We start from the raw sequence: 14,718 nt of genomic DNA, 5'->3' as shown, positions 1-14,718 counted from the left end.
TTTCCCTATCTCAAAAGGAAAGCTTTCAGTATTTCCAACATTAAATATGATGGTGTCATTTTTAAATTTTTGTTGTTTGCCTGTTGCACTTACTATGGCTGCATAATCAATTAAAAATTTAATGGCATATGGGGTGCCTGGGTGGCTCAGTTGGTTAAGCATCCGACTCTTGATTTCGACTCAGGTCATGATCTCATGGTTCATGAGGTGTAGCCCCACATTGGGATCTGTGCTGATAGCACAGAACCTGCTTGGGATACTCTGTCTCCCTTCCCCCCCCCCCGCCCCCCAAATAGATAAACACACATTTAAGAAAAGAAGTTTTAAGTATATTTTGAGAGACAAAGCACAGGTGGGGGGAGGGGCAGAGAGAGAAGAAGAGAGAGCAAAAGAGAATTCCAAGCAGACAGCTGCACTGTCAGCATGGAGCCTGACATGGGGCTCAAACCCAGAAACCACGAGATCATGACCTGAGCTGAAGTCCTACACTCAACCAACGGAGCCACCCAGGCACCCCTCATTTAAGAAAATTTTAATGGCCTATGGGGTGTATGGGTGGCTGGGTTGGTTGAGCCCCACAGAGGGCTTGCTACTGTTGGGTCCCCTCTCTCTGCCCCTCCCCCGCTTGCACTCTCTCAAAAAATAAACATTAAAAAAAATTTTAATAGCATAGAGCAACCGTTTATTATGATCATTGTTTTTGTGGATTAGGAATTTAAGTAGGGCACACCATGGAAGGCTTATCTCTATTCTGTGTTGTCTAAAGCCTTGGCTGCAAGATGCAAAGGCAGAGGGAGAGAGGAACCATCTGAAGACTCATTTACTCATATGTCTGATTGTTGATGCTGGCTCTTTGCAGGAGCCTCCTTTCCTCTCCACCTGTGGAGAGGTGGTCTCCGCCATGTGGCCTAGTGTGAGCTTCTTCACAGCATGGTGGTTGGTTTCTCCTAAAGCAAACATTCCCAAACAAGAGAAAAGAAGCTGTATCCTTTTTACAGCCTAGTCTCAGAAGTCATATAAGCATTACTTTTGCTATACTCTGATTGGAGCAGTCACAAGCCCCTAACCAGATGCAAGAGAAAGGGAGCACAGACCCTGCTTTTTGCTGAAAGGAATGTCTGTCCGTCATAGTCATAAGAACACATCTATGTTTATGTATGCATGTATCCAGCTAGTGCAAGAGAGAAATGCAGAAAATGTGATCTGCTAGAATGCCTTTGTTATCAGACTAAGGATGTTCCCTTCTATTCATAGTATTTAATGTTTTTGTTTTGACGGATTTTAAATTTCATGAAATGCCTTTTGTTTGAAATTAATGATTTTTTTCTGTTAATGTAAGTTTCTTCAATAAAGTCAGCTTGGTTGTGATTTATTATCTTTTTTATATGTTACTGCTTTTGGTTTGCTAATTCTTTTTTAGGATTTTTGCATCTTTGAGAGGACCACATCTTAACCTACATCACTTTTATATCCTACCATATACCTAATAAAGTGTTGGACATATGGTAAAAGCTTAGAAAATAACTTTTTTTCCTGTCTCTCAGTTCCTTATTCAACAATATCAAATCCTTGGGATACAATGTGTTGGTGATTTTATTAAAAAATATTCTTGGGGCGCCTGGGTGGTGCAGTCGGTTAAGCGTCCGACTTCAGCCAGGTCACGATCTCGCGGTCCGTGAGTTCGAGCCCCGCATCAGGCTCAGGGCTGATGGCTCAGAGCCTGGAGCCTGTTTCCGATTCTGTGTCTCCCTCTCTCTCTGCCCCTCCCCCGTTCATGCTCTGTCTCTCTCTGTCCCAAAGAAAATAAATAAACGTTGAAAAAAAAATTAAAAAAAAAAAAATTCTTTATGTGGAAATAGGAGAGGTTTTCTGAAAATGTAAACCTATCTGCCCTCGCCTAGAAGTCTGAGTAGTCTTTTCTGTATCATATCTACCAGCTTGAGAACCTTCACTATACATAAGCAAAGATTGTGCAGCAAAAAGGACAATAAAATGCCGGATTCTCTAATTTGGCACTAAACAAAAATTTAGAGTTATTTTGCTTATTGTCTCCTTCTTATTCTCTTTCTGTAGCCATGGAGAAATAAAGTCATAAAATTAATACACTGCCAATTCTGATTATGGAGGCCGGTCTCGGCCTTTTTAATAAAATTTACTTTGTCAGTAAAACTGATTGCTGTCTTAGAAGAGATACTTTAAAAATTATGTATTTGTAAATTATAAATATGTACTTGCACATTTTAACAAATCAAACTTTGTACAAGATAACCCTTGTTAATAGTTTAGTTTGTATCCTTCTGTGGTAGAGGTAGACAAAATATGGCCCTCGTGCCAAATCCACTGTATCTGTACATCCTGTGAGCCAAGAGTGTGTTTTTATATTTTTAAATGGTTGAAAAAAATCAAAAGAATATTTCATGACCCATGAAAGTTATATGAGATTCTAACTTCAGTGTCTATTAAGTTTTATTGGAACATAGCCAAGCTCGTTTGTAGACATGTTGCTACAATAGAGTGCAATAGTTGGGACAGAGTTCTTTTGACATTGCAAAGCCTAAAATATTTACTCTTTGGTCCTTTACAGAAAAAGTTTGCTGACCCCTGTTCTACATGAACAGGTTTTGTTGTTTGTTTCAAAAACAGGACATAAAATAACACTGTGTGTACAATGGCTGTGCATTATCTGTTGCTTACTGGCAACTAGCTTTTTTCACTTAATGTATCTCCCATGGATAACCTTCACACCACATTGATAGACATATGATACATTCTTTTAATAGTGTATAATATTTCATATTTAGGAGCCATTTCGTTCACCTGTTCTCATTTTGATAGACCTTTAAGTCTTGTTTATATAGTCCCTTCTCTCCTTACTACATACATTGTTGGATCAAAGAGTGTGTGTGTAATTTTAAATAGCTATTACCAGATAACTTTTAAGAAAGTTTGTAGCAGTTCACAAATGTACCAGTACAACTGCCTGTGTCCTAACATCCTAGCTACTGTTTGCTCTCATATTTTTATTTAGCCCATAGGAACAGTAAAAATTGTTTTTAATTTTCTGTCCTGCTGACTGAAGAGGCTAAGTCATTTGTAATTGTAAAGACATGCTTTCAGCAGTGTAAAGTTTAATCATCTCAACAATTTATTTTCTTTTTGCTTTTGAACAGATCTTAAATGCCAGCAGTCACAACTGCAGATTTTACTCTAGCCAATTATCTTTCCTCTCCTTGCTTATAGGAAGTAACCATTTTTTTTTTTTTTTAAAGTCTGCACCTATTCCTATTACAAGAGTACTATGTGAGAGATTTGGTCCTACTTAGCCCATATCTCTCACAGTTTGTGAAAAAATCCTAAAACACATCTAGATACAGTAAATAAGATCTTTGGTTACAAAGGTCATTACGTTTTTATTCTTTGGACAATTGAGTAAATACAGATTAATAGTTTATTAAGCAATGCTGGCTCTAGGCTACATTATGAAAAAGGTGAAATTGTCCTTACAACTCCACCTTTTCTCTTCTCCCTTATTTGTACCCTTATTTAGGTTATTCTTTTAGGTGATCTGCCTTTTCAGATACACAGTTATGCCCCAGTTGTCTTCTGCCATCATTTATACTTTTGGGAAAATTTAAATTCTACTTAAGACTTCTAAGTGAATTTACATTTTAAATTATGAAAGTTTTTGTTGCTTATTAAATGAGGAGTTTGCTGTTGTTTTGGCAACAGCTTGTTTGAGATATAATTCATATACCATACAGTTCACACATTTAAAATACTCAATTCAGTTGTTTTTAGTATATTCATAGGGTTGTGTAACTTGTACCACTGTCAGTTCTAGACTACTCTCAACACCCAGAGAAGAAATTTGTATTCTTTAGCAGTTGCTCTCCATTCCTCCTGCAGACCCTAGGTAACCACTAATCTACTTTCTGTTACACATTTGCCCCTTGTGGACATCTCCTATAAATGGAATCATATAATAAGTCGTCTTTGTGACTGGCATCTTTCTTTAACTTAGCTTGTTTTCCTGATGCATCCATATTGTAATATGTATCAGTACCCCATTCCTTTCTATAGTTGAATAATCCATTGTTTGGATATACCACATGAATGATAGCCATTATTTGATGCACATTTGGGTTATTCTGCTTTTTGACTCTCATACATAATGCTGCTGTGAACATTCATGTGTAAGTTTTTACGTAGACATGTCTTCATTTCTCTTAGGTGTATACCTAGGAGAGAATTGCTGGGTCTTATAGTAATCTATGTTTAACTTTTGGAAGAACTGCCAGAATATTTTCCAAAGTGGTTGTACCATTTACATTCTCACCAGCATTGTGTCTGGTTTATTTTATTTAGCATAATATTTTCAAGACTCACCCATATTGTAGCATGTGTCCGCATTTTATTTTTTAAGGTTGGATCATACTCCATTGTATGTATATACACATTTTGTCCATTCATCTGTGGATAGACATTTGGGTGGTTTCCACCTGTTCACTGTTGTGAATGATGTTACTGTTAAACACTGGGGTACAAGTATATGTTTGAGTCCCTGCTTTCAATTCCTGTAAGTGGAATTGCTGGATCACATGTTTAACTTTTTGAGGAACCACCAGGACGTATTATGCAGTGGCTACATAATTTTGCATTTCCACCAGCAACGCACAAGGATTCTTTCTCCACTTGTGGAGAAAGTACTTTCATGTACTTACTGGCAGTTCGTGTATCTTCTTTGGAGAAATGTCTATTCAAGTCCTTGACCTATTTTTGAGACTAGTGTTGCTGGATTGCTCAGTAAGTAGATCTTAATATTTAGTGAATCTTGCTGGATTATTCCTTCAGTGTAGTTTTTTAATGTACACTTCTCTTCAAAACATATGGAAGTTCTGATGCCAACATTTAGTGTTGCCAGAATTTACAACTTTTGTTTATTTAATGGATATGAAATAGTAGCCTGTGATTTTAATTTGTATGTTCCTAATTACTAGTAAGGATGATCCATCTTCCCACCTTCCATATAAACAGAAGTTTACCTATTCATCTCTTTCACATTTTTTGATCAGGTCGACGTCTTTTCTTATTGATATATTTACATATTTCTTGTATGATTCCAAATATTTTTTTCCAAATTGTGCCTTTAAATTTTTTTTTCCTTTTTGAAGTAGGAAGAACTGAATTTGAATTTGGGTCCTTAGGAGTTAACATAGGTGTCTGAGAAACTAGTCACTCAATAAAATTTAGGATGAATAAGTATTTTTCAGAAATCTAAAAATCTGTGTTATTTTTTAAAGCAATAATGCTACTTGTTTTTAAAATAGACAAAAGTGTAGGGGCGCCTGGGTGGCTCAGTCGGTTAAGCGTCTGACTTCAGCCAGGTCACGATCTCGTGGTCCGTGAGTTCGAGCCCCGCGTCGGGCTCTGGGCTGATGGCTCAGAGCCTGGAGCCTGCTTCCGATTCTGTGTCTCCCTCTCTCTCTGCCCCTCCCCCGTTCATGCTCTGTCTCTCTCTGTCTCAAAAATAAATAAAAACGTTAAAAAAAATTTAAAAAAAATAGACAAAAGTGTATACTTACAGCTTATATAACATTTTAATATTTAGTACTTAGAATCATATTGTTTGGGTTATATCTGTAAACTTATTATTTAGAAGTTCTATTTTGGGGGGGGGGGGCACCTGGTTGACTCAGTTGGTCAAGCATCTAACCAGCTCAGGTCGTGATCTCAAGGTTCGTGAGATTGAGCTCCACTTTGGGTTCTGTGCTGACCGTGTGACGCCTGCTTGGGATGTCTGTCTTTCTCTCTTTCTCTTAAAATAAATAAACTTTAAAAAATGCTTTAAAAAAAGTTATATTTTTGCCTGATGTTTTATAGGTTTACATAGCTCTCCAGTTGCATTGCTTTTCTAAATTTTTCTGAAAATTCTCATCAATATTTTATTTAAGTAACTTGTTCCAGAGACCAAACTTTCATTTTTCCCTCCCATTAAAAATCGACTGATTTTCTTTTTTGAGTCTCACTATTTTCTGTATAAATCTATCAGGGCAAGTGTTGTATTACACTTTGTTTACATTTCTTTCTCCCCCACTCATCCATGCTTTTTAGGTTTGGAGACTATCTTATCCAATGAATGGCATATAATTAGAAGTTCATTAAATGTTAATCTGCTAATTCCAATTTAGCTTTTTTTTTTTTTAAGTGTTTGTTTATTTTTGAGAGACAGAGTGGGGCAGGGGCAGAGAGAGAGGGAAACAGAGAGCCCGAAGCAGGCTCCACACTGACAGCTGAGAGCCTGATGTGGGGCTTGAACTCCCGAACCAAATGACCCAAGTCAAAGTTGGACACTTAACCGACTAAGCCACCCAGGCATCCCCCAGTTTAACATTCTGATGATGAAATGGAATTTGGTGAATAAGTAATTAGTAAAATAATGTAGCATCTCTTTCTGCTGACTTTTCAGAGACTGTTCCAGTAAATCTTTACTGCTTAGGTGCCTGACCCTGCAGATCCTACTGAACATTGAGAATTTAGTCAATTTAGGTGTGGGTTTACCAGGCCTTTATTTTAGAATCTTAGTAATTATTTTAGTAATAGCTAACATTCATAAGACTTTCACTATTTTGCTGTCATTTTTAAGTGTTTTTTAATGATTTTTATCTAATTAAATTCTCTTTGATTTTATATGTTAGGTACTCTTAGACTCATTTTAAAGATGAAGAAACAGAGGTGTGGAGAAGTTAAGAAACTTGACCAGAGTTATACAATTAGTAAATGGTGAGCCAGTTTTTGAATCCAGGTAGTCTAAATTCACTATATTCTTAACCACTGTATATATACTAAATAAAATTTTGGTTACACATGAACTTTATATTCTAAGAACAATTTTGTTAATAAAAACATACATGGTAGAATATTTTTCTTAAAGCAAGATAGGTACTATATTTTCTGCCAAGGACTGATGATTCACCAGGAGGGATAGGGGGGCAGGGAGAAGAGGGAGAGAGAAAATGTGAATGAGTAAGTTTAGGACTAAATACATAAAGAAAGCATTGAGTTTGTCTAAGGAATCAGTAAGGGGAAGAGAGTGGGTTGTTTGTTTTAATGGAGAGAGATAGGCATTTTAGCTTATTTACTCATAACAAAAAAATTAGTGAAATAAGTTGTCTGTAGTCCTGGGTTGAGGCCTTTTAGTGCAAAAATATCTAACCTCTTGATTGGTTAGATATTGGTAAAACTGTGACAGCAATAACAAAAATATACTTAATGGGCATATTGTGACAGAGAGAGGGGAAGAAGGGGAAGAAAGGCAGGGAGAGACAGAATCTCAAAGTCCAGGAACAAAAGAGGAAAAGGGGATATTCAGAGAAAGAAGAAGCCAAAAAAGGAAGAAATATTTAGGGCAATGAGAGATAACCTTGTCTTTTCTATCAGTCATCAGCTAAAATTGTTTCTTCCAGATCCTTTCCCCAGCCCCATGAAACCTTTCATGTGGGGGTTCTAAAGCGACCCCAGTACTCTGCATGTCACTAAGGTAAAAGGGGTCTCTATCTCGCCCCTTGTTTAGTCCTGTCTTTGCTGCTGATTCTACAGTGTGTCCACAATAAATCAACCAGTGTTTGGAGAGTTACCAGTGCTAATGGTGTTTTCCAGGTGTAGAGGAAAATAAAACGAAATAGCTTCTCCCCTAGAGGACTTTGCAATCTAGTTAGGAATTTAGAATGTAACTTTATTAAAAGATAATTAACAATATCCTGCAATATGATGTGTCAGATGGTATAGACATTCCACACTCAGCTCTCTTTAACCAGCTCTTTTTAGCAGGCAACCTTGTCTCCTACTTTACAGATTAAAAATTTTGGTATAAAAACAAACATCTGTGCCTGCTTTCATCCTCTTTCTTCTTAGATAAAACAGTGTCCCTTTTCAAGGCTCATTCTTTGGGCTGTATTTTCTTTCTTCCTTTCTTTTTAAGTTTTATTTATTTAAGTAATCTCTACACCACGTGTGGGGCTGGAACTCACAACCCCAAGATCAAGAGTCCCATGGTCTTCTGACTGAGCCAGCCAGGAACCCCTGGGCTGTATTTTCTATTTTAGCCCTTCACATCTTCTTTAACTAGAGTTTTCCTGTATGTCCTTTCATATTAGTACACATCACTATGTTGTTGATTTTTTTCCCCAAACCCTGAAAATATATTGCCCTTCTATCTGGAGCAAAAACCCCATCATCATCCTTCCGCAACATTGTCTCCACCCCTCACCCATTTATTTCCCCCTTCCATCTTCACTACCTCATGGTCACAGTTCAGTGCATTGTAGACTCTTGATTGGGCTCAGGTCATGATCTCCCTGTTTGTGGGATCAAGGTGCTCACAGCTCAGTCTGCTTGGGATTCTCTCTCCTCTGCCCCTCCTCTGCTCATGCTCGCTTGCTTGCTCGCTCTGTCTCAAAATAAATAAGCATTAAAAATTGTTTATTACTCATGCAGTTGTACTATTTTACAGTAATTTGGGAAATTAAGTGAATTAAGAAAAATGACTGTTCTCATTGTACATTCATCTCACTTAAGTATAATGCTTATAATGAATCAGCCATGTTAGTTTTAACACTAAAATTTCAAAAATGATTGAAAAGTGATAATTCTTTTAGTTTCTTTAAAGTAACGGTGGATTTTATTTTATTCAAAACAAAAAGGAAAAAAGAAAATGAGATTTGCCACTTTGCACACACATTCTTAATTTTTTTATTTCCTAGTAGAGGAAAATACTTTGGGGGCTTTAACTGTGTTACTTATAGAAACTGTTGAGTATATTTTGTGTTTCAGTTTCAAAAGGCAAAAACTGAGTTTTGTATTTGAAGCAGTTGCACCTTATGCTTAATCAATTAAAAGAAGATCAGAAAAGTCTGAGGACAACCAAATTATTGTAATGAATATTCATTCATGTGGTGTATTAATTCATGTGTTTCTGCCTATGCCTGGAGTTTAGCCACTCCCCAAAGCAGCCAAAGTTTTTTGTCTGTATCTTTACCCCCTTTTGGCTGCATGCTCTGTTTGCTCTCTCTCCTTCAGTGTCTTTGTCTCTCTTTATAAATAAGTAGAAAACTTTACTTCAGAGAGCAAAGGGACAGGAGAAGAGCTATCTTAAGAAATTTTTATTTGTGCCAACATAGAAGTGCTTTGTGGTAGGCCATCTGGACCGGGAGGATTTCCTCAGAATGTAAAGTATGTCGTGAGATTTAGAGAGCTGGGATTTGCTCTGGAACTATCTGGGAAGGCAGCAGGAAACGTAGACAGAACTGGTTTATATTGCTTGTAACGTAGGTGGCAAGAATGGAAGACAGCTTGCCTGGTCTCGCTTCAGTGTGTGTTTCCTCTACACTTACGAACTTCTGCACTGGTAACGTATCTTTCCTTTCCCGCGAATTCAAAACCTGTCTCACAGACTTTACTCATGACAAAAGAAGTCTGAGGACTGGGAGTGAACCTAGATCCGTTCTTCCCCCCCCCCCCGCCCCCCTCCTCTCTTTAAATATATGTGTCAGTAATGGCATAAATATTTGCTTACATACTTTTACAAAGTATTTAAGACTGAACCCACTATGTAAATAAATATAATCCTTTTGTGAGGGCAGAGTGGGCTTTGCTCAACTTGTTCTTTCCCTGCCCCCCACAAAGGATGGCCATTACACTATTCTTGAGGGAAAAAATTAAAACAGCAGCTTTTAATGGAAAATAATTCAAAAATGCCTCTCTAAAATAATAGCAAATCATAAATTATGTAATTAAGCTTGATGTTTGCTTCTATGAAGTCTAACCAGAAAATTTCATCAAAAGCAGAATTACCTGTTTTTAATTCTTTTTTTGTTAAATTAAGTAAGAGTTGGTGGGGGGAGCCATTTTAATTGTGAATTAATCCTGGTGATAGAATAAGTAAAGAAGTAAAGTCTGTCCCTGGGACCAGCCACCATGCTCAGAGTACTGTAGCAAAAATATTTTTCGGGGTGTGTGTGTGTGTGTGTTTTGCTTTGTTTTTCTTTTGTTTTTTTACTTAACACAGTTTCTCTTTTATGCTAGTAGATGAATTTTTAGTAAGACTGTATTACAAGGAAAAACACTTAGTTTTAAAAATGGAAAATAAGCAACATTATTTGTGTTATTTCATTGAAGCCAGAAGCCAGTCTTACTTTCATAGAATCATATTGCTAACTGGAGGTAATTGATATTGTCATTTACTAGCAAAATAAAATATCCAAGGTTTTAGCAATTTAAATGCCTTACTTAATTAAAACTCTGAGAGAAAAATGTGACTTTTGAAATAGAATATTATGATAAATAGGAAACCTTAATTCCTGCATAAATATAAATATATCTTCCTATGAGCGGCTGTGTTTTTAGAATGTATTTTCTTTGGTTTATTTCCACAAATAAATTTTAGCTGTTGTAGAACACATAGTGCATTACTTCTTGATATAGTCCTTAAGTAATTCCAATTTAGAACAAAACAAAAAAATCATTTAAGTTGCTAAATTCCTTCTGATATGAATTTACTAACGTGGCAAATCATTTGTAATTGCGTTTTGTGTTATAAACAAATAATTTTTAAAGACCAGCTCTTCCTTTGAATGTATTGTATTGATTTTTGTGTCTCTTCTTAGCCTGAGAATATTCTTTTTGAGTCTCATTTATATTCATACTTTTTACAGAAATGCTTTCATTGGCCAAAATTGTTTCTTCCAGATCCTCTTCCCAGCCCCATGAAACTTCTCATGAGGGGGTTCTGTTCTTATAAAGCATAAAAATCTATAAATTAACCAAATTTGCATTGAAAATTCTAATCACAGCTTAAATTAACTTTGCTTTTTTTTCTGAGAAAATAATTTAAATTTTATTTACACAGAATTGTGTGCGTGCACGCACGTGCGCACAGAAAATTCATTTAAAAGAGTATAAGGCAGCAAAAATCCTCAGAAATCACACTTCTCTGAGACCTACCTCTAGTGTCTCTATATCTGTATGTACATGTATACCTGTAGATATACAGTTCTACACAAAATACACGGTAATTGTTGCCTTGCAAATTTTTTGTCTGTGTATTTTTTATTTCATAGTATGTGGTCACTCTTAATAAACTTATGATTATAAATATACATCATCCTTTTTAAGAGTACATAGTATACCATAGTGCAACCATTTAATCAGTTGCCTATTTATAGTCCTTTAAGCTAGTGCCATATTTTTTTCAGCTGTAAACAATGCATGGTATTGTTACTATTTTCTCATGTTTCTTCATCCTTACTAGCTCCTCTAATCTTCGAATTTGCATTGTCTTTCTACCCAGTAAATCCTGCCAGTGCCTTAACATAAGTGTTTTTAACAAGGGGAGATCATAGACCATTTAAAAACATTTTTTAATATTTGTTCTTTGAATGGTATTGTGTACTGAATAATATACTTCTCTGAAATGAACTATTTTTTCCCCCAGAGATTTATAGGTAATAATTAAGGGTCCTACCATTAGCCTCAAACTGTCATAAAAACCATCTTATTTAGTTGTTTTTATGACATAAAACCTCAGAGTTTTTTGGAAGTACAATTCCACTTTTTATCTGTTTTGGAAAATTTAATGTGCAAAGATGGTTCTCCAAAAAATGAAATGAGGAAACCAACTATAATTTGCTCATCTCCAAAATTCTTTTTTTTTTTTTATGATACAGATGTTATGTTATCTGTGGATGCCTCCCTATACTAGCCCTTGCCCTCTGTCACCAGAAGTAACTATTGTCACAAATTTTGTGTATATTATTCTCTTTATAGTTTTATTCTAAATAATATGTTACTTATTTTTGTGTTTTTTGAATTTTTATAAAGTTTATCTGACTTGCCTTTTATGCTTATCAGTATATTCCTTGGACTCATACATGATGTTGCATTACCACTCGGTATTATTCTGTTGAATGTTTGTATCACAGTTTATTTACCCATTTTACAGTTGATGAACATTTAGATTTTTTTCCAGTGTTTCTATTTTGAACTATGCTGTTGTGAACATTCTTGAACATGCCTCTTGGTATATGTGTGCAAGAGCAGAGACTGGGAATACCTGGTAGATAACCTGTTTTGTAAAGTTTTATTGGAACATAGCCATACCCAATCATTTACATATTTATATATAGCTGTTTTTTGTATTATAAAGGCAGATCTGAGTAATTGCTACAGGGGCTCTATGGTCTGCAAAGCTAAAATATTTATCTAGCTCTTTAACAGAAAACGCTTGCCAGTCCTGCTGTAGGATAGGGTATATACACCTAGAAGTGAACTTGCTGAGTCATAAGATGTGTGCATCTTCAGTTTTACCAGATGATGCCATGGTTGGGTTCCCCCCCTCCTCCCCACAAAGTCATTGAAACAGTTTATATCTCCTAGCAATAATGTATCCCTGGGAACACTTGATATTGTCACACTTTGAATGTTTTGCCAGTTTGGTGAGTATAAAATAGTATTTTATATGGTTTTAATTTTCCTTTCCAAAATTATTATTTATTTTTATTATTTTAAATGCTTATTTTTGAGAGAGAGAGAAAAAACAGTGTGAGTGGGGGAGGGGCAGAGAGAGAGACAGACAGACAGACAGACAGAATCTGAAGCAGGCTCCACGCTCTGAGCTGTCAGCACAGAGCCCGATGCAGGGCTTGAACTCACAAACTGTGAGATCATGACCTGAGCTGATGTTGGACACTCAACCAATTGAGCCACCCAGGTGCCCCTGCTTTCCAAAATTATTAATGAGGTGCTTGAGCCTCATTTCATATGTTCATTGGCCATTTGTTCCTTTTTGTGATGCTTAGTCGAGATTTTTACCAATTTTTCTGTTACCAGTTTGCAGGAATTCTTTATTCAGGATAGTAATTCATTACCAGTTATGGTGTTAAAACTATCTTCTCCCAGTTTGTAAATTGCTTTTTCTCTTTATCGTGTCTTTTAGTGTGCATACATTCTGAATTCTAACGTAGATAAGTATCAGTCTTTACTTTTATGGGTAGTGCTTTCTGTGTCTCATTTAGGAACCTCTCCTTCACTTCCAAAATATGAAGATATTCTCTCTTACTTACTAAAGGTTTTATAATTTTATCTTTAATCCTTTAATTTACTTGGATTTTATTTTTGTGTGTGGTGGAGATAATAACTTCATTATATACTTAATTTTAATGAATTTGTAAATTTTAATTTAACTTGGGAAGTTTAGTCATTATTTACATATTTTTATCAGCTAGAATCTTTTTGTCTTCCTCTGGGCCTCCAGTGACACTAATATTAGGTCCGAGGCTGCTTTTTTTTTCCTCCCTTTCTGTTTAGATTGTATAAATCATATATATAATGCATGTATATATAATATACATTCTAATATAATTTTTTAAATAGAAGAAGTTCTAATTTTAAAGATTATTTTCTTATAAACAAAAAGCTTGGTTATCCAGTATCCCATAATTTAGGAAGTTAGATTGGGAAAGAATGTTGCTATAGACAGCCATAGTTAATCCTAACTGCAAATAGTGAAGTAGAAAAGGTATCAAGAAAGATTAGAAATTTGAAAATGTAATACTTTGAGTTATTTAATTAGAAATATAATAGCCTCTAGTGCATCATTCTGTCACAGTACTTGTAGCACAAAGTAATTAGTATTCTCAATGAAGATTGAGCCATCGAAAAGTGGCTAAATTAGAATTGTATGTCTTAGTCAAGAAGGCAAGAAAGTATTTTACTTTAGAAAGATTTACACAAAATCATTAGCATTGAAAAGGTACTAGAATATATAGGCATGTCTCATTCTGATGTGTTGCTGGATTGCCAACTTTTGGATATGTAGAATAGAATATGTTTATCTCTGCAAAGGTAACGTATTTCTGAATAACTCAGAAGCCAAATTAACTGATTCATTGTAGTAAAAGCATAATGAACAGCTATCATAGTAGTTTTAACACTATAATATTGAATATTGAAGTCTACTAGTTACATATAAATTTGCTTACACCACTAATAAAAGAGACTTATGCCAACAAATAAGAGTAGACTGATAGATAAGAGGTTTATGGACCTCCGTTCTCTCTCCATTCACCTCCCTCAACCCTTCCCCCCCAATGAGTTTAACAACCCTTGAGGATTCATTTGTAGTAACTTCTAAGGCTAGAAACTATCTTGAAAAGGAGCAAAGAAATGAGAGCTTATTGTGGTATAAGGAAAAGGAGCTAATGTATACTTACATTAGGAAAAGGAAGTGTAAAAAGCTCCCAGAAAGTAGATATATTCTATTTACTGAATTTACTATGTCTTGTGAAGGAGAGAGAGTGTGGTGCATTAGATCATGAGAAAAAAATAAGAACAAAGTTTTCAAAATAGAGAAGAGCGATGGATTTTTTAGAGTCATCTCAGGGAGCAATTCTAACCCCAGTTTGCTGTTTGACCAAGAGTAATACACTTGAGTACCTAGAGTCTTAGTTTATTTGCCTATAAACAGTAGGAGAGAGGGAGAGAGAGAGAGAGAGAGAAAGCAAGTGGGGCAGAGAGAGAATCCCAAGCAGGCTCTGTGCTGTCAGCACAGAGCCCCACGTGGGTCTCAAATTGAGATCATGACCTGAGCTGAAATTGAGAGTCGGACGCTTAACCGACTGAGGCACCCAGGCACCCCTATATGTTACTTAATCTTAAGCTAAAATG

At 35.8% G+C, this 14,718-nt stretch overlaps 1 protein-coding gene across 5 annotated transcripts in view; it reads left to right on the top strand.

The window, feature by feature from the left end:
- Window positions 1-14,718, top strand: part of EML4 (EMAP like 4) — a 161,027-nt gene that overhangs the window by 51,425 nt on the left and 94,884 nt on the right. For 2 of the 5 annotated variants that reach the window (XM_027033641.2, XM_027033635.2), the window contains exon 1: window positions 5,614-9,403. The exons of 1 other annotated variant lie outside the window; for it this stretch is intronic. In XM_027033641.2, the coding sequence (XP_026889442.1) occupies window positions 9,337-9,403 (67 nt within the window). In that variant the 5' untranslated portion in view covers window positions 5,614-9,336. Of the gene's footprint in view, window positions 1-5,610; window positions 9,404-14,718 lie in introns of those variants that run through there. 2 more of the 5 variants (XM_027033640.2, XM_027033638.2) reach the window with 2 other exon arrangements.

The sequence above is a fragment of the Acinonyx jubatus genome, chromosome A3 (genome assembly GCF_027475565.1).
Source record: "Acinonyx jubatus isolate Ajub_Pintada_27869175 chromosome A3, VMU_Ajub_asm_v1.0, whole genome shotgun sequence".
NCBI lineage: Eukaryota > Metazoa > Chordata > Mammalia > Carnivora > Felidae > Acinonyx > Acinonyx jubatus.
Note: the sequence above shows the minus strand (reverse complement) of the source record. Positions and strands in the feature narration are given on the sequence as shown.